General features: G+C 30.9%; 4 protein-coding genes and 1 long non-coding RNA gene across 6 annotated transcripts; 1 reads left to right on the forward strand and 4 right to left on the reverse strand.

The window, feature by feature from the left end:
* Positions 1-154: 154 nt before the first annotated feature.
* On the reverse strand, positions 155-574 carry LOC143191226 (uncharacterized). Its single transcript, XR_013004445.1, has 2 exons — positions 440-574; positions 155-335 (listed from the first exon to the last, which is right to left on the reverse strand). It is a non-coding gene; the product is annotated as an uncharacterized LOC143191226 (long non-coding RNA).
* Positions 575-4,491: 3,917 nt separating this feature from the next.
* Positions 4,492-7,566, reverse strand: LOC143191227 (heat shock protein 75 kDa, mitochondrial). 2 transcript variants are annotated; one of them, XM_076396102.1, is made up of 12 exons: positions 7,283-7,566; positions 7,141-7,230; positions 6,842-7,083; positions 6,713-6,784; positions 6,505-6,665; positions 6,102-6,448; positions 5,864-6,047; positions 5,661-5,808; positions 5,476-5,600; positions 5,236-5,423; positions 4,810-5,041; positions 4,492-4,759 (listed from the first exon to the last, which is right to left on the reverse strand). In XM_076396102.1, the coding sequence occupies exons 1-12, from the start codon at positions 7,389-7,391 to the stop codon at positions 4,585-4,587; spliced, it is 2,073 nt and encodes a 690-aa protein (XP_076252217.1). In that variant the 5' UTR covers positions 7,392-7,566; the 3' UTR covers positions 4,492-4,584. The 2 variants fall into 2 exon arrangements, with proteins under 2 accessions (XP_076252217.1, XP_076252218.1); XM_076396103.1 differs by having other exon boundaries at positions 7,141-7,211; positions 7,260-7,477.
* Positions 7,567-8,301: 735 nt separating this feature from the next.
* On the reverse strand, positions 8,302-15,894 carry Vha16-1 (Vacuolar H[+] ATPase 16kD subunit 1). Its single transcript, XM_076396104.1, has 3 exons — positions 15,629-15,894; positions 11,451-11,640; positions 8,302-9,970 (listed from the first exon to the last, which is right to left on the reverse strand). The coding sequence occupies exons 1-3, from the start codon at positions 15,711-15,713 to the stop codon at positions 9,766-9,768; spliced, it is 480 nt and encodes a 159-aa protein (XP_076252219.1). The 5' UTR covers positions 15,714-15,894; the 3' UTR covers positions 8,302-9,765.
* Positions 15,895-16,767: 873 nt separating this feature from the next.
* On the forward strand, positions 16,768-21,357 carry LOC143191230 (uncharacterized). The gene is made up of 3 exons (XM_076396106.1): positions 16,768-16,928; positions 17,012-17,196; positions 20,735-21,357. The coding sequence occupies exons 2-3, from the start codon at positions 17,035-17,037 to the stop codon at positions 20,927-20,929; spliced, it is 357 nt and encodes a 118-aa protein (XP_076252221.1). The 5' UTR covers positions 16,768-16,928; positions 17,012-17,034; the 3' UTR covers positions 20,930-21,357.
* Positions 21,358-22,691: 1,334 nt separating this feature from the next.
* LOC143191229 (uncharacterized) lies at positions 22,692-26,079 on the reverse strand. The gene is made up of 4 exons (XM_076396105.1): positions 25,595-26,079; positions 25,416-25,534; positions 24,636-25,131; positions 22,692-24,533 (listed from the first exon to the last, which is right to left on the reverse strand). Exons 1-4 carry the CDS (start codon positions 25,914-25,916, stop codon positions 23,668-23,670), a joined length of 1,803 nt encoding a protein of 600 aa, XP_076252220.1. The 5' UTR covers positions 25,917-26,079; the 3' UTR covers positions 22,692-23,667.
* Between the last annotated feature and the right edge of the window lie 1,075 nt (positions 26,080-27,154).

A 27,154-nucleotide genomic window follows, 5' to 3' on the forward strand; every position in this document is an offset into this window, starting at 1 on the left:
TATTAAAAAAGTATTAATTATCTTATTCTTTAAAAATTATATATAGCCATAAGATTACAAACTTACATAAAATAATAATTGTATATTTTCTATATCATATTTCTACAACGTGATCAACACCTTATTTGACCCTTTGTTCCAATAAAACAAAATATTTAATATTTACATTATTTAATAAATATATTGTAGAAGCTGTTGACATGAATGTTATCAAGTTAAATTAAATTTAAAATTTTACTATCAGACCATGTAAATCTAAAACATAACTCTTAAGATCTTTATTTAACATTAATATCGTACTCTTTCTCTAATATAATTTGTATTCAATATATTCTCTGAAAATATAATATATATATATATATATATATATATATATATATATATATATATATATATATATATATATATATATATATATATATTTACACTGAATACTTACATGTGCTATCTTTTTCGAACAGTCCCAAATAATTTCATTTTACTTTTTATTAAAGAATATTAGTTAAGCACATTTTTGTTTTAAATATAAATAAATGTTATTTTTATTTCTTACTCTTCATAACTATTATTTTTCACATAACAACGCTTACTAACCCTCGTTTAAAAAATCATCTGTTAATATTGTAGTTTCTGTAGTTAGAACTAGATGGGGCAAAACAAATCGATATTAACATATACCTCCGTAATCTTTTTATATGTAACTAGGATCTAATTGAAATTTACAGTTCACCTGGTGAACATTCAATTTTTTTTTCGCATAACACAAATATTATAATAAATAATAAGAGGAGATAAAATATGTGTATTTTTAAATGACTACTTAAATCACAATGAAATTGTAAATGGTACACACAACAATATAGTACCATAAAACGTATTTAACAAAAATAATTTATTACGAAATTAACAATAAAGTGTTAAATATTATTTTGACAAATTAATATATAAAATTGGAAACAATTAAGTAATATTAGTTGCCTATTAAGGAACATTTGTTAAAAAACGAGTGTTAAAACAAGTATGAAAACACTAAATTTAAACATTATATATATATATATATATATATATATATATATATATATATATATATATGTAGCATTCACATTTTTATACGTGTTTTCTTTAATGAGATCAAAAACTTATATCAAATTAGAGTATGATTTCGACAAAAATTATCAAAATGTCAGCTCATTTACGACCTAATTTGTTAAAACACATTTTAAATATTAGAGTGTATTTTAAACTTCTGGTTAATTAAATATGAGAAGTATAAAACCATATGACAAATATCTGTGACGTTACTGTAATATTTCAAAAAATTGGGATTACAGATATTTAGTTAATTTAAACGGGACGTGAGTAAATAAATTTCACCAAATACGATTAAACAACTTCAAGGTTAATTCTTATATAACAAGCGATATATATTTTATCCATTTTGCTTCGTCAAATCATGGGTAATTTAAGGTTGAAGAATAAGATTTGCTTTAAGTAATTATAAGCTCTTAAATTAAAATGTAATAAAATATAATTTAATAAGATACAGGCGCTGTCTAATTTTAGGAATGTTATGGCAAGGCTGAAATTATATTTCTATATTGTTTCCTGGGATTTTACATTCAGGGGGTTGTTACTGACAATCATCTATAATATGTATACAATTAATATGGCTTAATATTGAAATCATAAGTACTCGTTTCGAATACCTTAATATTACTAAAAGTTAGTTAGGGAGGACATTTTATAATTTGAAGCAAAAGCGCCTTTTCATGCTTAACGAGTATAAGGCAATAAGGCCGTTCTTATATGATCTATATAATTAATTCGATGCTCGTTTTATTAAATAAATATGTAGCCATGTTTTTTTTTTCATAAAATAGATATAAAATTAGGAATGAACTACCTAATAATATAAAATATCACATGATAAGTCGATAGGCCGACAAAATATACGACATCGTATACACTTTCTAATATATTACGTAAATAAAATAATATATCAAATAGTTGGATTTGATATTATGGGCAAATAGACGAAAAGTGTTTGTTTATAATTTTATCAATTCACTTAATTATTATTGTAACCCATTTATTAATATATTTAACAGATTCCAACAAAATTAGACCTTGAGAATAATTATTTAATTTCAAGCCTGATTAATTAAATATTATTTTTGGTCACCTGTAATTAACATTGATTTTGCTAAACTATAGAATAAGAACTATAAAACATTCATTTGGTAGTTTTACAGAGCTGCTTCGAGAAATATGTAAGTGAATTATGCCCGGAAGCAGACAAATATTACTCGCTATGGAAAGCAACTCGGAGATTTAAAAGACCAATTATTAGAATACCGCCTATTAAAAATGATCAAAATGAATGGGTTCAACGCAACGATGAAAAAGCTGAATTATTTGCAAAACATTTGGCTAACGATTGGCTAACTCAATCGAATGATATAGAATCTAAAATAGATATAAATCCCGATTTCCCCAATGGAAGTTGCTACAGAAATTGACAACAAGATCAATCATAAAAAGGCAACTGGAATTGATGATATTTCACCTGCATTATAAACGAGTTGCCACGAAAAACAATAATCATGTTGACATATATATTAAATGCCTATTTGAGACTGATTCATGTTCCGGAATGTTTTAAAGTTGCTCGAATAATTATGCTTAAAAAACCTGTAAACAAACAAACCGGTAGAACAACTTGTATTTTATAGGCCTATTTTGCTGCTATCTGCGACATCAAAATTATTTGAAAAGCTACTCTTAAAACGCATTAAACCCTTAGAGAAATTTTGAATTTAGGAATCACCATTCGACAATCGACTAAGTATATAGACTAGAGTTGAATAGCGGTTGTTGAAAAGGCATTCGAAGAAAAAAATACTACACTGCAATATTCCTGGATCTCTCACAAGCTTTTGACCAGGTATGGCATTTGGGATTAATCTACAAAATTAGCAAATTGCTACCGCGGAAATACTATCGACTGCTAGAATCATATCTTTTCGAAAGAGAATAAAAGAAAATTTTCGAAAGTCTGGCATGAAGGGACATTCGCAACAATTAAACCTGTTTCGGCTGAAGTTCTACAAGGTAGTGTCCTGGGACCATTTCAATATCTGCTCTATACTGCTGATACCCAACAACAAGAGAAACAGTACTTGGAACATTTGCTGACGACACAGTTATAATGGCAAAAGATGTATCCCTGTCTAAGGCTATAGAATAAGTACAAGTAGCGGTCAACAATATCTATAAATGGACTAGAGACTGAAAAATACACAATAACAGCTCTAAATCTGTCCATGTTAATTTTGCGGTGTGGCGAATTGACAAAAACTTAATTATATCACTTGACGGATGCACGATTCCTCAAGCAGAATCAGCTAAATACCTCGGAATATATCTCGATCGTAGGCTAAACTGGAAATATCATGTGAGACAAAAAGCAGAGCAAATTGGACTCAAAGTCAAGCAGCTGTACTAGTTAGTCGGAAGATATTCTCAACTTGATCTAAACTCAAAGAGATTGGTTTATCAATTAAATATAAAATCTATTTAGACCTATTGGGTTGCACTAAAACATCAAAACAGCTAGTAATCCAACGCACCCAAAACAAAGTTCTATGATTAATTATCAATGTTTTTCGCTATGTAACTAACGAAGAGCTGCACCATGATCTCGGAATCAAATGGATACATGAAGTGATCCAAGATTTTGCTTTAAAACATGAAACACGGTTGCTAAATCACAGGAACGTGAAAGCAATACAGATACTGGTCAACTCGCAAGAAATCAGAAGATGGAAGCTAACCAAACCACACGAACTAATTAAGTGCATAAGTGTATTTTTAACTTTAGTTTAAGTAGATTCGTTTTATTCTAATTTGGGAAATACATACTGATAATTCTGTATACGCCTTCCTTGTTTATTAATGCAAGTACAACAGAACAGTAGTAATAAATTAATTTGTGAATTAAGATCGTACTAAGCATATCGAATGAAATGTTACCTTAGAAGAATGGTCTAAATCGTAATATAATGTGCTATTATTAGAATATACTATGTCCAAAAAAAATTAAAACATAAAATTGTTTAACTGTTAATAAAAATTATTATAGGTGGTTAACATAATAATTAAATATTAAAATAATGTTAGTAAAGCTAAAGTGCTAATATTTTATTTAGAAGGATAATTCAATCATTTTCATTATTTAATACTTTGTTTTGTCATTGCAATTTTTAATACACTGTGATCAAAAAATGGTAAGACGCAACAGTTATGGTGTTATTATTAACAGTTAGTTATATTCCGTTGATTTAACTTAATCCAAGGAAATAGCCAGTTCCTACATTGAAAAGAAAACAACATTGAGAGTATGTCTTTGGGGCATTAAAATAACTTCAAAGAAGACTCAAGGATAATTCTATTTTGACTTTATATCTAAGATACTAATACTATATTAAAAAGCTAGGTATAACAATTTTTATTTTAAAACTTTTGTACAAATAGGTATACAGACTTAATGTTAATTTTTAGTTTAAAATATACAACTAAAAACATTCAATGTTTGTCCAAAACTTTTACAAGTAGTTCATTCATCGAAGTAAGTAAGATTCTTGGATCCTCAACCAAACCAGCTCCTACCATTGAATTAGCAAATAACTGTTTAATGAGAAGTTCAGCCAAAGAAGGATCACTATTTTTTAATTGGTATAACTTCTTGATAATTGGATGTCTAATAAATTACGATTATAGATAATTATAGATTTATAAAAATTTTCTTACCTAGGATTTATTTCCAATTGTGGCTGTAATATAGCATATCTTCTGTCTTCTGGGATTCCGTGACTCTGAGTTCGTATAAAATGTCTAGAGGCCGCCATTTCTTCTACAGTTATTACACAAGGGTGACTCTCCAAACGTGTGGTTGCGTTTACTGACGTTACTTTTCCACTGAGTTGACTCTTGATCCAATCAGAGAGTTCATTAATTTCACTTCTTTTTAAACTGTCGTCGCCTTCAAAAAATATTAAAAAGGTCTTTTGGCATGAATTTATATGTACATTAATAATATGATGAAGTTATTATTTTTTACAGTGCCTAACAGAATAAAATGTCGATATATTATGGCTGTATTGATATCTGATCTCAAAAATATTGCCAAAATGATGAAGTCAATTAATATAAAAGTTTAATATTAGCAAATTTTACCTAAATTAGTGAGATCACTAGCAGCCTTATCATCTCTCATATCTTTCTCAACCGAAATTAATCTGTAGCCTTGGAATTGTTGTAGTTGCATTAATACCAATTCATCATATGGTTCATAACAGAACAAAACTTCCTGTTGCTTCTTTTTAAGAGATTCAAAATATGGTGAGGATTCAGCTAATGTGCGGCTAAAATATAAAATATATGGGCTTGTTATGAAAAGAGAATTAAAACTTGTACCTAGGAGCAGCTAAATAAAAAATAGTCCTGTTCTCTTTAGCTCGAGAAATATAATCAGTTAAGGTGATTTTCTTTCCCCCTTCCAAATGTGATGATTCAAAAAGCAACAATTTGGCAGCATCTTCCTGTAACCATTGTTAATATACTTAAAACTATATATCTAATAAGTATAAATAAAAAATTACTTTTTCACTTTGATTGTGATTGGTAATTATACCTTCTTTAATGAAGATACCATAGTCCTGATAGAATTTTTCATATTCTGATGGGTTTTTCTTCAAATTGTCTATCAAAAATTTGATAACCCTTGCAGTTAAGACATCCCTTAATTTTCTAGAAAAAAATTTTTTTTATAGCAATCACTACTGCATTTTTAAACCAAATGTACCTTATTAAATTACTATTTTGTAAAAGCTCTCTACTAAGATTCAATGGAATGTCTTCAGAATCTACAACACCTTTAACAAATCTTAACCATTTTGGCAGAATGTTATCTGTTCTGCTTTTAATTAACACCCTCTTCGTATACAATGCTATTCCTGATTCAGTTTCCCTTGACATCTCAAACAAGCCTTAAAATATACACTTTAAAATACACTTTTTTAAATTTTGATAATCAATTCTACCTGGCTTTCCTTCAGGGAAGTAAAGTAACGCTGATATAGATAAAGGTACATCAGTTTTATAATGAAGTGTATATCTTGGAATATCATAACTTCCACTTATGAATTTGTAAAATTCCATATGTTGTTGTGGTGTAACATTTTTTGGATCCATTAACCATAAAGGTTGCAATATATTTGCTTTCTTTCCATTGAGGTAAATTGGAGATCCCACAAAATTACTGTACTTTGTTATTATGCTTTTTATAGTATCTTCATCGGCAAATTCCCTTGATTCAGCTTTTAAATGAAGTATTATTTTAGTTCCATATTGGACACCTTCGGCAGGTTGAATTTCATAACTTCCAGTCCTATAAATGTATTTTTTTTTTGTGTGAAATTGATTAATTTTACTATATTATTCTACCCGTCAGATGTCCATTTCCAGCCTTCAGTGTCTGAAGAATTTTTTGTAAAAACCTCAACCTTGTCAGCCACCATAAACGCACTGTAAAATCCAACACCAAACTGGCCTATAATATTATTGTCTCCAGCAGCTTGCTTTTGTTTAACTTCTTCTAGGAATGCCTATAAAGAGATATTACAATACACAAATTGATATGTATATTTTATACCTTGGATCCAGATTTTGCTATAATCCCTAAATTCTGCGTTAATTCATCTTTTGACATACCAATACCTGTATCCTAAAATTATAAATATTAAGTAATATATGCATAATCTAGAATAATCACTTTGTCTACCTGAATCGTAAAAGTTCTATTGTTTTTATCTGTAGATATGTGAATTTCTAAAGACCTATCACAATCCTTAATGTTAGTGTTCTCAGTATCAGACAAAGACATATATCTAAACTTTTCTAAAGCATCACTTGCATTAGAAATTAGTTCTCTAATAAAAACTTCCTTTTCTGAATATAATGACCTTGCTACAATATCCAGTAACATCCTAGTTTCTGCTTGAAATTCATGTTTTGTACTTTCACCTTCAATTACAGTTTATAATTAATATTGAAGAAACAAGTAATATAAAACAAGTATACCTATAGGTTTTTCAGAATCTTTTATAATATTATGATAATCATCTTTTTCTTTAGATTCAGTATGCTGAAATCTATATCCCGTTAAATTATCTAAAATAAACAATTCTTATTCATATTACTTAACATGTTTAATCAGATATACCCAAATATCTCCTAGAGCTTGCATTTATATTTTTATAAACCGGATTAGTTGAAGCACGTAAAATAATATTTCTAAGGGCTACTCTTGCTACACGAGATGCGGAAAACATATTAATATCCTTTTAATTAAGCAACACCTGTTTTAACTAGAACTATTTGGAATAATATACATATATTTAATATCTTTTCTATGTATAATTTAGAGGTTATCTTTTATATTAAACACGCCGGAAAAATATTTCTCATATATAGGAATGATAACAAATATCGATACTCGTAAGTATTACTGGTTGCAACATATGTAATGATATAAGGAAAATTAGTGGAAATAGATATGGTTTAGATGATATTTTGCACTTTGATAAGAATATTTAATTTTTTACTAATATCCTAGTTATTTGGTCGCTATAATTAAAATTTTTAATTCAACATTTTCTTATTGAACCGGCGTTATATGCGTATTTATAATTAGTTATTCCATGATGGATAAAATGGACAATAAAAGTATATGTTAAAAATAAGTTATAAGCATTTTAATTTCATATCTACATCATGTATGACATACAACAATGAAATCAACAAATTGTTGCCTACTGTAATTTTTTAGATCACTATTTAAACATAACACATATACATTGATTCAACATTTTCAGTAATAGAACTATCACTACTATAGATTAAATGTAAATTCCTATAACATAAGAACACATTGTTTCTTATTGTTTGTTTCATGTAAAAATCGCTCAATTCAGTTTGGTCGCCTTTATGAGCAATTATAAATATCTGTTTTTAATAAAATAAAAACCATATATAAATATGGGTGATAAAAATATTTTCATACCATATTCTAAAAATTGCAATGCATTTATATATATATACTAATACAATATATTTAGTATGTACAGTGTCTTATCATTCAAGATGGTGAAATTTTATGTCGTCTCTAATATACGTTAAAATAAGAGGCTGTAAATTTTAGTTAGGTTCATTCAATTATAGACACACAATAATACAAAACACTTTTAGACTTGAACTTTTTTAATTTAATAATACGCTTATGATTTTTGGAAAAACTACATGAATATATGGGGGAGGGGTGGCTTTAAGCCTAACAAAATTCAGCTAAAACTCAACACAAAATAAAAAGCCTCTTTAAGATCTATTTACTGATTATATACATAAAACATAGATATAGCTCTGTTCTAAAATAAAAAGCGAACAAAAAAATAAAAATGGTCTAAAAATGAAAAACAAGAAATTGATAAAACAGAAATTGTAATGGAATGTACAAATTATTTATTTTTCAACATAATTTCGCTGTTCCCTTCATTACAGAAACCATTCTACATCGTAATTACTCTACAACAATTTGGATGTCTTTGTCCTTGGAACTTATCACACTTAATACGGGGTTGGTGAGACAAGATGATTTTGTCCCGAAAATTCCGCCGGTAAAACAACAGCTAGACAAAAGACATCCACAAAGCTTTAACACTTGCTTCATACAAAAGAATTTCACAAGGTGACTAAAATAAAACAAAAGGAAATATATACCATCTTAATACCTAAGTTTGAGGTAACTCAGATGCACGGGACCTTGTTGTTTCTTAGTTGACATGCATCTGGTCGAACGTTTCGATTTAACTGGACATCAAAAACTAACGATACATATGCTGACATTTATATACAACAATGTTGCTTAAATATGTGGGTAGCTAAAAATTGTTCTATAGAAAGTTAAAAATCAAATTAAAGCTAAGGACAATATAGCTTGTAATAGCTTTTCTTTTTGTACAGGTTTATTTTAGACACCAATTTTTAAATATTAAACTTAATATAATGTAATACTGGGTGTTTTGTTTATTTGTTTTCAAAATCAGATGGTATACTCTATGAGGTTGTCTAAATTTCTATTTTTTAGTTATCTTCCACTTTCATTTTTTTTGCGATTAAAACATAGCACAACTTAGAAGGAGACAACAACTAAAAAAATTAATAATAAAATGATGGAATTAACTTGATGATATGTAGAATGAGTAGAAATTAAGAGAACAATAGGCTACAACCTCTAATAGGTTGAGAGACGCGGCTTATAATGCGATTTTATTTTTTATTTTTTTAATAAAAACAATTATAAATGTCTCGACGAAATTAAAAATGAATTGTGCTATTTTTCAACTTTATTTAAAAACAACTCAATAGAGTCGCCTTAAATATATATATTTATATCTTTCTTTATGAATAAAGGTAACCTAAATACTATATACTAAACAATAATTAATTTATTAAGAAGTAAACCTTCGCGAAAGTGACTGTTATGAGTGACATATGACTCGCGTCAACTTCGCTATGGTTTACGCTTTTGTTTTTTACAGTTTGTTTTTACACAATTAACATCCAAAAGTTAAAGACTGCCGACCACGGAAGGTTTGTTTTGTTTTGAGAAGGAATTGAACGGAACAGGGTGATGGAAATTTTAACAAATTATTTAGCGTACAAGTAGATGGCTACGATGAGACCGTAAAGACCTAATACTTCAGCGAAAATGAGAATCAAGATCATTCCTACGAACAGTCTTGGTTGTTGTGCAGTTCCTCTGACACCAGCGTCACCTGCAATACCGATAGCGAAACCAGCAGCCAAACCTGAAAAACCTACAGCCAGACCTGCTCCCAAGTGCAAAAATCCTCTGCAAAGAAAAAAAGGATAATTATAGCATAACAAATGATCAAAATATGGGTGACGCCACAATACAAAAAAACAATTAAATATTTTTTGAAAACAAACATAATTTTATTGTAGTAACTTTGTTATTCATTTTACTTGTCAAATTTCTTTTAGGTCATAGAGAACATGTGGATGACCTCCATATTTTTGATTTAAAGTAATTTTAAGCCCGTTTTTAACAAATTATGGTTTATATCAGTCACCTCTTCGATTCTTACACTTATACCCGGATTTAAAACTTGCAGGGGGTTCCTTAGACGATTCGATAAGGCATACATGAACAATCTAGAACTTTTCAATGGTTTTCACTAAATCCTCACAAATCAACCCTTCAGTCCTTAAATTATTTTGGCCGCCTTGAAACTATGTTTCTTTACATTTCCTTGTCATTGCTGCGAGCTTTCAGTGGAACTCTCTGATTCCTTATACTTAACTTATACTTAATTATTTACAGTGGACTTTGAGTACACAAAGAATCTCTTTAGAAGGGAGAAATACACAAATGTGTTCTCCTTTCTAAATATCTCCGATCTCAATATTAAATTCAATCGCACTCTAGATTTCAATATTGTTACTGGTTAAAGGTTATTACATTTAATGGAAGCAATTTGTAAAACCATGGCAAATGTTTATTTTAAAGGTGTGGGTTTGCTTGGATTTTAAGGGTGAATCAGCGAATTATATTCTACAATATAAGATTTACGACTTCAAATAACTTACACGAAAAACACAAATTGCTTATGTTCATCGTATAGTTAGGGATGGAGCCACTTATGTACAACGAAACATCCGAAAGAAATCATCAAATGTTATAGTTTTGTACAGCTTGTTGTTGAATGGTTGAAAAAGCATGGACCGATAACATCGCCAGTCCAAAATTCCCACTCCATAGCGACTTTTTATGGATTGCCACCTGCTGAATTTAGTGTGGGTTGACATTGCTTCGTACAAGTTAGCTTTTAAGTTAATTCTTATTAACATATGCATACCCACAAAAATGCGCCTCGTCACCAAACATGATTTTTTTCCCTAAACTTGGGGTTCTAACAAATGCTCATGTTGATAATAAACTTTTATTATTTGGACGCATTACTCAATCGGGTGACTTGCTAGAATCATATGGCATTAGTGACAAGGAATAAACACATGTTAATGTACTTATAACTTCAATACTTCAATTTTTTTACAGTAGATATGGCATATATTTATTATACAATTTAGACAGCCTACGTTTAATGCCTATCTTTAATGTATATTAGATAGAGTTAATGCCCGAATGAAAATAAAATGTTTAAAGCAATTTAAAACAATATTTTGAATATGAAAATGATATGGAACCGTATGGTGACAATAGTTTCCTGTTAAACACATTTAATATCACAATTGGCACTTTATAATGGTTAATTTTAAAAATAAAAAGCATAAGTATCAAACAAACTTACTTGTATAATGTGTAACTTGGTGGTTCAGTAATGTTACTGACTATAAGTACTGATATAACCAGACCGTAAATGGCAATGATACCCGCCATGACAACTGGGATAATACATTTCATTATCAATTCCGGCCTCATCACAGACATGGCTGCGATACCAGTCCCTGATTTGGCTGTGCCATAAGCTGCACCAAGGGCTAAAACAAACAAAAAAAAATAGGTTAATAATATTCAGTCATATAAATAAGGTACAGTTAACTTGCATAATACATAATATATGTTAAGGCAATGACCAATATAACCTTCAAATAATACATAAGTTGAATGTTAATGCATGTAAGTGGTCACCAAAATATATATATGAAAAATGATTGTAAAGCATGAGTTAATATTGATAAACTATAGTAGGAATTTGACATAACTCGTCTCCTAATCAGGGACGAACAAGGGGGAAAAACAATGGTTTGGCTAGTGATTTTGACACTATTATAAGTTTTTAGCTACTTTTTATGACTATGAATCAATAGAATGTCACCAAATTCTGTTGTATGAGTTCGACCTACTAATCTTAAATATCGTTTTTAACATTTATTTAAATTAGAAGAAAAGTCTTCTTTTATAACTTTGTCATAATGAATTAGAATATATGTTAAAATATAATGATGATATATTTACGTACATTAATAATGCCACTTTGAAAATAAATAGCAGTAAATTATCTGAAAATGACTAATACTGTCACCAGTAATGTTAATTTTAAAGCTTTTTGTATATAATCAGTATATTAGAAACGTACTAAACTGTTTCTATTGCTTCATATAAAAAATATTTATTAATAAAACCTTAAACACAACTTAAACACTGTTTGTTGTAACTGCAAATGTGTAAGTAGGGAAGTGCTCTTGTGGCTGCATTAAGCTTATGTGCTTATTGGTGCAGTAGTTGATCATCCGGAAAAAGCTGGATAATTTTGATTACAATAAAGTTTTCGTGTAGGCAAAATAAAAATCGAGCATCGTCCAAGAATTTCGAAAACTAAGCAAGCAGACTAGACAATCGCTATAGACGCTTGGACTCAAGCCAACAAATACGATAATTTTGAATCCATAGGGAGTATTTTGAAATGACTGTTGATATGCAAAGTTGTCAATTATCTCATTTAACGGTATTCGAATTTGAAATATATCTCGAATATTATAAGGGCATGCTGGACAAGAATAAAAGAATGATCCCAGATAAATAGGGCGTAAGACAGACTTCTGGTATTGATTTTTCTCAAAGTCTTAATATATTCGGTGATGGTGTAAGGAACAGAGGAAAAATATAAATAAAGAAGCTCTTTAGGCAACTATTCTTTTGTTATTTATTTAGGATTTAATAACTACATTTATAAAAATAATCGATTACATAAAATATGATTTAAGGTAAAATATAGGAAGATGCGTTTTTTAGTTGAGAAAAATGGATAAATTGTCATATAGGGTTTGCCAAAAATAACTATTTCTAAAAATATACGTTCTAACTAAAAGCGTGTCGAAATCGATAGTTATTACATACTGAAAGTACATAATGAAAAAATTACGAGACATGCTTTTATATCAATTCTCTTACATTTAATTTTGTTATTTATAAGCTTTTATAATCTTTATCAAAGAAAGGACAGCGCTGATAACCAGCAGTTTTTACCACAAAAAAAGTACTGAAAATAAATCATGTTTAAATTAATGATTATTATTCACAACAATTTTATAACATAAACGTCCACAAAATTCTTGATAATTAATAATTCTGGATGCATTATCATCATCTCTTTTATTTAAATGTCACATGATCGTCCAGAATGTATAAGAATTTTTTTTAGTACTATACTCGCCGATGATATATTTCGAACCCCTTAGTACGAAATCAATAACTGCGTCATATACATTGTACCAAATGTACTAGAAATACATGTTTTTTTTATCTCGCATAGGTGTCATTCTATTGATAAAAGTTATATGAAATCTGGTTTTGATTAAACTAATATAGTAAATATTCATGAAAGTCGATGGCCACAGCGCAAGTTTAGAAGGATCAAGACATATTGATTTTTCTTAGAAGGTGGTCCGGCTTGTGTATAACCTTAAAATATGACGTATTATTAAATTGAAATTAATGAAAAGTTCATAATCTTGTTTTATTGTGGACATATATGTAACATAACCTACAATATACATGGATAATTTCAATTTTTAAATCTATTTAGTGGTATAAGGTACTTTAATCTCGTTAATGATTATCTTATCATCTCAATAGCCACATTTTTTAAATATAATTATTTGTTTCTTGTCTATATTTAAAAATTACTCATAATTGGGGCATTGTTCATGTTAGTTACATTTTTTAATGTTTAAACACAATGTTGGTTGATCAAATGATATAATGACACTTAAAAATTGCATTTTTCGTCAAGGTTGACCACCCATTGACGTGATTGAGAATTTTTTTTAAATTAAAGAATTATTCTAGATTCGTGTAAAAGCACCATAAGACAATTAATTAAATCTGTTTATCACTGATAAGGGAATATAATGTGTCGTAAGAGCGTCACGAGATAAGGCTTTTTTTCAGAAAAAATGCTTTTCGTTCGCTGGTAAGTTTCCAGTCTGGATTATATCAATTAACAGCGTTAGATATAAACAAACAATTTTCCAAAAATAGATTTTCACCTGTAACATTTTATTATAGGCAAAAAATCGTAGGTTAATCGATATATGAATCTAGCAAGACCAATAAATTTAAGTGATTATAAAAATATTAAAAGCTATAATTATACTAAGCACTTGTATTCAATTTCCTAGTGAATTAATAAAAATTAAAGATATGGTAGATTTGCTTGGATCATATGATGGAACCTTGAAGATGTCAGATGAGAGCACATGATGTAATTAGCAGCAATACTCAATAATATTCAAACAATTCTTAATACAAGTCATGTGACATCCACACCCTAATCTAGCAAACAATAAGGAGTAACTGTCGTTTGCTTTAAAACATTTCAAAACAGCATTATAGCTAACCTAACCTAAAACACACACCACAATAATAAAAGGCTATTTTTAGTTAAAGCACATGGCTGGGCTTGACCTTTCTTGTTATATTCTTGTATGATTTCAAGAAATTAGAACTCATTAATAACATGAATGAAAGCTTTTTTTATTAACAAAAATCCTTCTGGTTTAGACTAAAATAATTTATCTATAAATTTTGAATGTTTTAACTAATGTCAATCAAAAGGACATACAAGAAAGTCTTAAAAAACCATCTTAAAATGAAGTAAATAAAGATGTGCAAGATAGTAATGAATGTAATCACGTGATATTAATGATCCTTGAAGTCACATGACTGAAAGGGTCAGGTGCTTCCACGCCTAATAGTAATTTTCGACTTTTTCATTATTTTCATGCAATTAGTAAAGTACTTAATGTAAAACGCATTTTAATGTGACATTATATGATATTGCATTATACAAAGATAATTACTGAAATATTAATAATAATGTTATTATGTAAATAGTCTCAACACAACCCTTATATAAAATAAAACGTTAAACCTCATAATAAAGAGATACAATACATTTTAATAAAGTATATATCAGTATAAAGTTATATGTAACTGGTAACATCCTCTGAGCAATACACTAATTGAATACAAATCATTGACATGACAATAAAAGAAAATATAATTAAATACAAGTAAGTTTTCATGTGAAATGATTGTCATCAAAATATTAATTTTCAGAGAACGGGTGGGTCTGTGTTAAGAGCATGTGACTACTTTAAGTCGGTCAAAAGCGAAGAGTGGTCAGGGAAAATATGACTTTAAGATAATTTACACCTAAAAATGGATAACGACACTAAGAAATCCTTACTATGTTAACTTATTTTGAGAAAACAATACACAGATTCTCGATGTTTGCAAATTTGGCATGACTCGCTACGCCCATGAATAGACTCGGGTGAAATTGGAAATACCAGGCTTTTAAAATTTAAAATCTATAGAACGTTTTCTAAGAGGCTTCATTGAATTTGTTAACGTTACAAGAATCGAAATATGAACATTTTAACATAATAAGAAACAGTAAAGAATCCTAGTAATATAAATCGATAATCTCCCAGCTAGCTAGGATGACAAGATTTTACTTACAGCTGAAAATAATAGCCGATGCGGCACCCATAACTCCAAAGAATGGTCCATAGACGGGGCTTCCTTCGGTAAATGTATCAGCCATGGTTGTTTTATTTGGGGGAGTATTTACAGGTCGGAACGGTCTCAAAAGATGTACAACACAGCACTGAATCAGACAAACTGCTTATTAATATGGCCTACACGACTGCCACCAGCGCGAATAGGTCATATGACGATAAGAGAATTTTCAGGTGGAGTGCGGACAAATCCTGCTCTGCTATTGGCTATTTTTCGATTTAAGGTCGAATTTCTACCAATGAAAATCAACTCTGGCTGATAACTGATGATGTCATTGTTTTACGTCACTAGCCCAAGTTCTAAATAACTCAAGTTCTCACCAAAGTCTTAAAAAATATGATTTATAAATTTTCATAATTATTTGACAACTGCCTATGTCGTAACAATTATTTTATATTTTACATTATTACCCTGTAAAAGACTTACATTTGAATCACATGACAGACAGTCAATGCTTATTCCGCCGGAAGTAAATTAATGCGGGATATTTGAAAATATATTATAATATTTATAAATATATATATTTATTTATTTATTAATTTATATATACATAAATGATTAGTTCTAATAATGTATATAAAATTATATTTTATATATAGTTCTAAAGCGTTAAATTGACAGAATATTACATAAGTTTCCAGTGTACTGAGATGTTATCAAAAGGTTTTAAAAGCACATTTCCAACTGGTGCGTCCTCTGACGGGGTGAATATAAACCCTATATAATTTTCTGAAATTCCTTTCACTATTCAGTAGAAGATGGCGCTACAGTCGATTTTTTTCCTAAAGAACATTATTAGGTTGCATAAAATAAAGCTTGGTATCCTAAAAAAATATTTGTAATTTTATGATTTATTTGGTGTACTATTATTACCAATTTTATTACTTTAGAATCAAATTTATATGTAATATTTTCGAGTTAATACTGGGGTGTTTCTCAGATGATTCAAGAAGAAATCGCGAGATGGGGCTATTACAGGAAATTATTGTTTTTGTTCAATTTATTCAGGATTTCAGTTATTTTCATTTTTTTATAATTAATAGATAAGATAGATTTAGAATATTTCAGATATTAAAATATAAAAATCCGTTCAATATCACATTCCATTCTCCCACTGCACATATATTTTTTGAACTTAGTAAGGGAATTATAAATATAAAGGCATTTTCTCCAACTATTCATTCCGCTTTTACCTTACTGTTTAACTATTACTATAAAACATACTAATTGAATTTTACGGGTAAGATAAGGTTTAAATAAAGTTTTCTATTGATTTAATTGAAATAATTTATGTCAAGCTTTAATATTATATATTTCTTTCAGATAACTGCGTATATAGTGACATAATGCCTGGTTGTGGACCTTGTGGTCCATGCGGACCATGCCAACCTTCTAAAAGAAGTTCTAGTAAAAAATCGGCTTCGAAAATTAAAAGTAAATCAACCTCAACTAAAAAGGTTGCCCCTTCAAGAAAATCTAGAACTTGTGGTACCAAACCGATGAAAAAGGTAATGTTACAGAATAATTATTTGAATTAATAGTGATTGTCAAAACGAAAAAAAAAACATTTTGTTGTTTTTTTGGGCTGAACGTTTTGAGTTGAAAAATGCTTTAGGAAATTTATATAAAAAAGTCAAATATGGCAGTATTAGTTCAGATAAGATGGATTATTACATATTTCTTTCGCTTTAATATATTGAATATCATATTATAGTGGTGTTTCTGGATTAAGTTTCTAGTGGGTGTTTAAGATCCTTTATTTTTAATTAGTTATTTATACATAAAAAGTTGAAGACGCCATTTTGTCACGAATTGTATTGGATACTAGAAATTAATCTAATTTTTTATTTATATGTGCATTTGTTGAAAATTCTGGGCACAAGTTAGGTTCAGTAAAATTATTTTTGACAATTAATTGTTTTATATAATCTCGTACTATTTTTGTTTTATTACAAACTAAGTGGTATAGGAGTGTAGTGCCTAGTGTCTGTTTTTTCTTGCTGCAATTCCGTCCATTTTTTCTGTTTCTGTTTAATTATTTTACTTCGTTTAAGGTTTTTCCTCTTTTCTGCAGTATCTTCCTAATAAACTTATCCCAGGTTCTCTTCTCAGATCACCTACTGCCTGTCCTTGATTTTCAGAGTCTTTTTACCTGTGTTGTACCCTTTACAATCTGTGAGAATCCTCGCTAATTGAGTTGTCTCCTTTCTTTCTTTCTAATTTCTTTACTTATTACACTGCCAATCTTTTACTCCTCCTTGGCGATACCTACGCCTTGAAAGCGAATTTATAGAGAAGTATAAAATGTGGAAGGATTTAGAAAACAAAAATTATTAATTAACTTTAGTAATTTGATCACCATTTTTATGGCTAAATTCACCAGACTATTAATCGAAGAACTTTGTTTTGGCAGCGATGGATTTGACCAATTTTGTACTAACTCTTTAATGTTTTGGTGTTGCACTGCCATATTTGCATCCCGTAGATCCAAACTGGCTTTATAACTTACTGATAAACCAATCTCTTTGATTTTGACTAATCAGCGCAGTTCATTGATTTTCAATCTGATCTGTTCTGCTTTTTGTCTAACATTCATTTCAATGTAACCTACATTCAAGACGGTCGCAAGCCAGTTTAGTTAGCACAGTGCTAAGGGTGACAAGACGCTCCTCCTGCTGATACTATAGTAGCGGGTTCGAATCCTGCCAGAACACGGTCGTTAGTTCATATTTGTGAGTATTTAACATTTATGATTGCCCATTTACGAATTCATCATTTTCCTTGTCGGATTTTGCACTCTTGCCTAGAAACAATCTCAAATATAAGTTTACGACAATGCCCCAGCAGGATTCGAACCCGCGACTATCGCAACAGTACCGTCCTGTCACCTTTACTACTGCGCCAAGCAAGCCGGCTCTCTGCGATTCTGTTAGTGTTTGATCTATTACTGATTCGAGATGATTTTATATTATTTGTTAATATATCTTCATGGCTATGCACAACAGGGTAATCTTTTTATGTTTCGGAACAATAAGTGCTATTTGCCAATCCTGTGGGATTCATTCTTCTTTCCATAATGTATTGTAAATTTCTATTAACAGTTCAATAATCATCTGATTATTTTTAAAACATTTCTATTTTAAATGTTTTGTATACGGTACTATTTTATTTTGACCAAGTCTTTTGTTTTCTTAGCACACGCTCTAATTCTTACATATTCATCTCCTCTGCATTCTCACTTTAATTTCTCGTTAGTCGGTAATATTTTTCTGTATGTTGAATTATGTGGTCAGAGCAATTTTTGAACGTATTTATACCATCTCTAATATTTTTTTACTTCTGCTACTATGTTTTTTTTTCTGTAAGTTTTTATTTTTTAAAAATAGCTTCAGGTTTTTTTTAATGTTTGTCCTCATCCTTTCTCCAAATTGTAGTAATTTGGATGTTTCTCCTATTTTTCCTGTTTCGTTATATTTCAATTTTTCGGTTTTAAGTTCTACTATTAATATATAAGAAGAAAGTGGTACGAGGGTCGCTATTTATATTTCTGGAATAGGAAAAAAAAACAAATAGTTAAGCTGCGAATATATTTTTATTGTTTTTCAAAATATTCGCCACGATGATCGATATACTTTTGCATAGGCTTAAATCAATTTTTAAAGCATTTATTCCATTCCGAATGAGGTATCTTCAAAACACGATTTTTGAACGCTTGAACAGATTCTTCGGGCGATGAAAATCGTTGACCACGCAGATTATTCTTCATGGATGGGAACAAAAAGAAGTCATTGGGTGCCAAATCAGGGCTGTACAACGGATGACCCATCAATTCGATGTTTTGAGTGCTGAAATAGTCTCTTGTTTGAGCCGATGTATGAGTGCTCGCATTGTCATGATGAAGAACAATCTGGCGTCTCTTGTTTGTTTTTCCTATTTCACCGAAGACTTTTGGCAAAGAAATGGTTGTGTACCAATCAGAATTTACTGTTCTACGATTCTCTAGAGGCGCTGTATCAATTTGACTAGTTTTCCCGAAGAAACAGGCCACCATTTTCTTTGAAGTGCTTCGTGCGCGAACACCTTTTGTTGGATTTGATTCTTGGATCTTGGAACACCCATACAATCGACTGCTGCTTACTTTCATACGAATATATCCATGATTCGTCACCTGTCACGATTTTATAAAAGTCTTTCGAAGTACCGCGATTGAATTTCTTAAGCATTTCTTTGCATTTGTAAGTATTTAACCAATCGACACGAGCTTTTTTTTGAGCGATTGTCAAATTGTGTGGGATCCAACGCGAACTTACTTTCGCACAGCTAAGTGTTCATGTAAAATAGCATATATGCTGGTGGAACTAATGCTTAGTGATGCCTCAATCTCACAATAGGTGACATGTCGATTGCTTAATCATTTCGCACACATTATCGATGTTTTCTGGCACAACAGCCGATTTTGGACGACCTTCACGAAACTCGTCAGACAGCGAACTACGACCATGATTGAATTCACTAAACCAGCGATACACGGTGGTTTTTAATGAAGCTTCATCGCCAAATAATGTGATGTGATAATCCACGTCGAAAATCGTAAAAAATCATCGCACGAAAATGTTCACGATTCAGTTCCAATTTTTGCCGAGACGAAACCTTCAACTAAATATAAAATGAACAAATAGCGTCCGTGTAACAAAATGTTCTGAGTACGTATATAGTCAAAAATGTCAAAATTTACGATGGAGCCGTCAGATGGACTCACATGACAACATTGTTGCCAATTACTGAAATATAAATAGTGACCCTCGTATATATAATAACTTTATGTCCAAACGTTATAAGAATTACGTTAGACACACTAAAAAATGGCATCAGAAACCAATAAACAATAAATGCTCTATAGAAATGAAGTGAACCAATCGCATCCGATCGCAGCTCTTAGCATTGCGATTAAAACAAGTGATAAGTTAAATCTGTATTTCTCTGTGACTATACATAATACTATTTAACAAATATTCATCATTTAATATTATTTATGTTGGTTTTCAGGTCGCGCCCAAACCCAAAACAACATATCGTCGGGGTGGTGGCTGTTGTGATTATTCCTCCTGCAGCTCAGACTATTCCAGCGACTATTCCGACTCATATGATTCTTGTTCGTCTTGTTATACGGATTCGGAATCGGAAGATGACTGTCGCTATTCCAGAAGGTCAATCAAATCTAGAGGCTGTTGTAGACGCTAATTCGGTGGCATTGATAATATAGCGATTAAAAACAAAAATAACTGCTCGTGTTCTGACGCTGGACGTAGTACCGGTCATCTTGTTTTTGTTTAAACCAATCCGTTTGTTTGTAGTTTTGACGTTTAATATAGTCTCTGTTTTATTTATATGTTGTTAGTCAGTTCGATATGTGTTTATGTTTGATCACTTATGTGAAGGTTATATTTGACTTCAACCCTACAATTAATATTAATTTCAGTTCGTAATTTAGTAAATTAGATTATAAGAATTACAGTCAATTTTAATATTGTGATTAATGTGGATCTTAAATTGTAATTTCTTGAGTTTTGAACGATTTGCAATTTAAATTATAATACTGTGTTGACTTTTTATATATTAAAAACGATAAAAATTTTATTTTCTTTTGAATAAAACGGAATAAAACAAAATCATGTCTTTTTTATTACAATAGGCGTAATACTGATATCATTTTCACATATAGTCCATCCATAGTTGGTGTGAACATTTTTTTAATTAATCTCTTAGAACTTCAACAATCTGCCCGTGGGCAATAAGAATTATTATATGATTTTATGTAATACTAGCTGACCCGACAGACTTCGTCCTGTCAAAAAGATTTGTAATGTGGCAGTTTTTGTGCCTACGTATTTTAAAAAATTCTCCTGAACAGAACCATCACCCTGGTGATAGGGCGTTGTGAATAAAAAATAATTAAATAAAACATATATAAGGATTGAAAAGTAAGTAATCGCTTTATTGTTAATCATGTGAATCATAATTATTATTATTATTATCATTATATTGCTTTGTGGTATACGATGTTTTTTGTTTGATTACCTGGCGCATAGATAAACAAATCTGATGGTTTTCCAACACGGGAACAGGCAACATACAATTGACCATGTGAGAAACATGGGTTTTCTAGATTAATACCACAAACACTTAATGATTGCCCCTGGGACTTGTTTATAGTCATAGCAAAAGCAAGCCGTCAACATGTCTATAGGAAATTTGCCATTACCAATGTCAATGAGTTGTTTAGAGAATATGTTTCCAGATTGGTCATTTTGCAACTCGACACGCATATTCTTGCTTAAATGAAGTACTTTAACATGTTTCCACAAATTGGAGGACTTTAGACATGCATTGAGTTCATCAGCTGGCGTTGATCGTGGAATCACTGGCAATGTTTGACGAAAATCTCCTGCTAATAAAATCATTGCACCACCAAATCGGTTATTATTGCTACGTAGATCTTTTAAGGTTCTGTCTAAAGCCTCCAAAGATTTTTTATGTGCCATCGTGCATTAATCCCAAACAATCAATTTACATTGCTGCAAAACCTTTGCCATTGCAGAGTTCTTCGAAACGTTGCAGGTTGGAGTTTCATTGCGTTGCATATTTAATGGCAATTTTAGTGCTGAATGGGCTGTTCGACCACCTTCAAGCAAAGTTGCTGCGATTCCCGACGAAGCGAGTGCAAGTGCAATTTTATTTTGTGAGCGAATTGTTGCTAATATTAATGAAATAAAAAAAGTTTTTCCTGTACCACCAGGTGCATCTAAGAAATAAATCCCTCCAGTTTCATCATTTGTTACTTTCATAAGAGTTTCAAATACATACTTCTGTTGTTCATTTAACAGTGGAAGATTTGTTTGAATTTATTCTTTCAAAGCGTTGAGATCATACAGTCTTTCTCGATGCAACTCTTGGTTAAAAGCGTCATGCATTGGACGATTGGGCGCGGTCAGGCCTAATTGAATTAATAGTTTGTTTGACATTATCAAGCACATGTCCTCAATTGAAATCAATGCTTCATTGTAAATTTCTTCACTGATTTGTATATTTGGATTTCCCATTCTATTCCGTATTTGATACAAAATATCATCACACATATAATATTTGTACTTCATCCACAAATCAATTGGGTTTGATGGGAAGCATGTAGATATGATTATAGAAAACAATGTTCGTATTTGATGAGTGTGTGATGATATTACAGCATCATTGAGAGTTTGATCCCAATGAGCGTCATTTTCAAGCAATTGCAAACGTTGACAGGCTTCTCTGTAGGATCCACACAATTCACCATCAACAGTTCGTAACTGTTGGAATGATGTTGGGCCACGTACATTGACTAATAGCAGTCGTAAATAAAAACATTCATCATTGCTTGGATGTACTGAATAAATCCGGCCAATCGCATCGGTGGAATATACATCTGTATATCCTGGAACTGGTTTTCCTTGTTTCCGTCGTATAAATCTCCTTGAGGATTGATTCCAGGTATAATATTTTGGCATTTCAGAATATAGCAATGTTTGTGCGAAATCATCGTTTTGGCATGTCTCAAAAAAACTGGTTAATGTAGTAGATGGTGGCTGAGCAGCTCTTTGTACTGCGTTCTGTGCTGTAAAATACACTCTTTGTCCATTTTCTAAATGCACAGCTAAGTGAACAACAGAAGGGTGTCTCTCATGAATAGGAAAAGAAAATATTCGCCAAACTGCTTCATTACTACTGACATAGCGGCCCATTTGGTATTGGGTAACTTCATCATTAGAATTCTCTGCACCAATTCCAATCACAGCCATATCACTCCCTTTGGTTACATATTTGCAAATGTATTTAATCGATTTCACTGAATGGCAAGATTCAACGTTGATGTGTGCTTTGAATGTCTTTGATAAAATGGGTGAATATGGAACAATCCAACGATTATCTATTTCAATATCTTGTTAATTTAATTTGACAATTGTTGATTTTCCATTGTCTGCTGTCGATCTGCGACGATACAATGGATAACCGTCATTACCAGTAATTGTTTCCGATATTAATGTCCGTGGATATCGTTTTGAACATTTACCATCCATCATACACGGTGAATTTTGATTAAGAGTTCCACAGGGACCATGTATCATGTTTTTGATAACTACCTCATGCAATCCAGGATCTACTTGTACATTAGGGATTTCAGCTGATATCACTGCATCAACTTCATTTGGCCTTATCTTTTCAACCAACCAAACCAAAATGTGTGCATGTGGCAATCCTCGTTTCTGCCACTCCACAGAATACATCCAGCAGCGTGTCTCACCAAACACATTATGTTTTACGATGAAATTCATTAAAGATTTCAACTTTTGTCTAAAGACTCTGGCTGTAATATCATGACGATCAATGGATGATTTCCCAGGTAATAACTCCTGCTTAATTTGTATCCATTGCGGATTGCATGTAAATGTGATGAACAAATCTGCTGTACCATAATGACGAACATACGACATGGCATCTTGAGCATATTCGTGCATATGCCGAGGGCTTCCGATGTATGTTGCTGGAAGAATAGTCATCCGACCGACATTCTGTGCATTTCCATCAGTATTAATCGCATCTCGAAGGTGAATATACTCTTCAGATCGGAGTTTGGTTTGATTCAACCTGATGAATGTTAATCTCTCCGTTTCAATTTTAACATACATGTCATCAACATATTTGTGATATAATCGCCGACATTTCAATATGTGATTATCTGCATTTTCCCGAATCATTAGGCGGTATGAATAATAGTTCATTGAACTGACTTTTTTGTTGGTTTCAGAACCTGTAAACAGATTTTGTTTTAATAACATTCAAATATAAAATTAAAATACATAATATAGTGACTGAGATATTATCGCCATAGCTAAACTAATATTTTAGTTACCTGTAATGGGATTTATCATTTTTATTGATAAATCGTAGCCATCTTCACCTTGCCAAAATATAATGGGATATTGCAGTGCATCATATGAGCGGTGTGTTTCCTTTATAGGTTGTAATTGAAAATTCCGACGATGTAAAAAAATATCACGGGATTCCAAGTTTTCTCCAACTACAACGATAGCAACTTCATCAATAGTTGGTGCATTAAAACGTCTTGTATGTTGACCTGCAGGTGTTTTATCAGCTCTGATTACAATTTTGTGATTATCGGATGGCATCAGATCCAGGGCAGTTTTAAACAATATAATCAATTGATTGTGTTGATGAAATAAAGTTTGTAATTGTTCTACAATAGACCTTTTTACTAAATTGTTATGTGCACAACGCAGATCAATTTCTTGTGGTGAATTGCCCATAAAATAAATTTGCAGGAATTTGTTGTCGCTATCTGACACTGGTAACAGTGAACCTGCTCTGTGATATATTTGCCCTTGTATCTGTAAATAAAAAAAATATTATGGTGTGGTATAAATTAATGGATTGTCAATGATCAAACTTAAATAATATTTGATCTTAAAAAGTATATATTTAGTTTTAACTAATATCTATCAAATATAAAATATAATAAAAGTGTCACTGAAACTGAATCACCATATAATATGATGACTAAGTGATATATTTCGTAATGATTAAGAAATTGAAGATTAGTAACACATCTTAACTTTGGTGACAGAAAATTTTGTTCGCTAAAATAATTATGAGTAACTGCTATAATACATACCTTGAAAGTTGGCATAAAATTTTCCCGAACTGCATTTGTTGCCCCAAATGAAGTCATTTGAAAGCAATTGTTATATTGTTGAATATGTGTCAAAAAGTGTATAGAATCTGTTCCTATTCCTGAAACCAATGAGTACAATGGTTCTGGTGGTGGATCCAATTGTATCAATTTCACTTTACCATTTGCGCAACACAATCCATTGGCATCGTTTTTGTATTTTAATGCCTTACAGTGTGAGCAAACCAAGTTCATAGAACCAATAACAACACATTGGTAGTTACTGTAGTCAATTGACACATCGTAACTGAAAGCAGCTGGATTCAAACTTGCGCGATTATTAGTTGAATGTCGCGCTCGCGCTTCACGCGTTTGTGATATCCGAATTCTTTCACGTTCATTTCCGTCGTCACGTTCTTGTGCAGTACGATTAGATCGGTAATTAGCTTGGTTTATAGCATTTCTGGTTCTTCTACCTAAATTGCTTCGTCTTATAGGAGGCATATCAAATATAAATTATTTTTTCACTAATCACGAACTAAACAAACACTAACTAACTAAACACTCTGCACAAAACACGATATACGAATTTGTTTCGTGTATCACTTGACAATTCATCTGTCATCTGTCAAAAGTCATCTGTAACAGACAACTTTTTTTTTTAAATTTGATATGACTTGAACTCAAATCCTTTTAAGCCGTACGAATTGTTTTATTTATTTAAAATTTGAATTAAATTTTAAACAAATAAAAAATTTTAAATAAATAAAACAATTCGTACGGATTAAAAGGATTTGAGTTCAAGTCATATCAAATTTAAAAAAAAAAGTTGTCTGTTACAGATGACTTTTGACAGATGACAGATGAATTGTCAACTGATACACGAAACAAATTCAAACAAAAAGGGCTATTTTTAGGGTTTTTCCAGCAATAATTCTAATTTTTCTCGCCGTAAAAACCATCCCTGAACTTCAACAAACATTTTAAAAAAAGATTTGGCCAAATTGGTCCAGGCGTTGTTGAGTTATGCGCTTAGGAACATATTTTGCGATTCATTTTTATATATAAGATAACTATCCTGACATCTAAAACTTTTTCTAAATGTCTCATTCTAAATTCTAACTTATTCTAAATATTATTAAATCTCACTCTATGTGTCTATTAATCAGTTCGTATGGCAGTTTGCGTTTGAGCCTATGCACTACACTGTCATCGAGCACATTTAACTGTTTGGTGAGTGCATTGGGATGCACTAATAGTCTTTCAGTGTACTTTGCACTAACACTTCGAATCACACTCGTTATGGGTTCTAAGGGGATATCGCGCTGAATTAGTTTGTTGGATAAGTAATAATCGACGATGACTTGCAACACTTTATTCTGGAACCTTTGGAGTATAGCTATGCTAGATTTACTAATTGTACCCAACAGTTCAATACCACCGGTCCAAATTGGCCTAATTAACCTAGTAACAGGTTAATTGAAAAGTCCCCGACCTACAATAGTAAAACATATTTTTTGGCAAAATTAGTTTTTTTTATTCAACATAATTCTCTTCAAGGGTGATACACTGATTATAGCGACCCTCCAAATTTTCGATACCAGTACGATTTGTCCTTTGCTTCAAAATAGGCCTCAGTTTCAGCGATCATTTCATTCGACGAGAATTTCTTTCCAGCGAGCATTCTTTTGAGATCTGGGAACAGGAATTAGTCGCTGGGGCTAGATCTGGAGAATACGGTG

Source organism: Rhynchophorus ferrugineus, unplaced genomic scaffold, assembly GCF_030347505.1.
Source record: "Rhynchophorus ferrugineus isolate W39M unplaced genomic scaffold, kcgeb_rfMv2 rfM2, whole genome shotgun sequence".
Taxonomy (NCBI): domain Eukaryota; kingdom Metazoa; phylum Arthropoda; class Insecta; order Coleoptera; family Curculionidae; genus Rhynchophorus; species Rhynchophorus ferrugineus.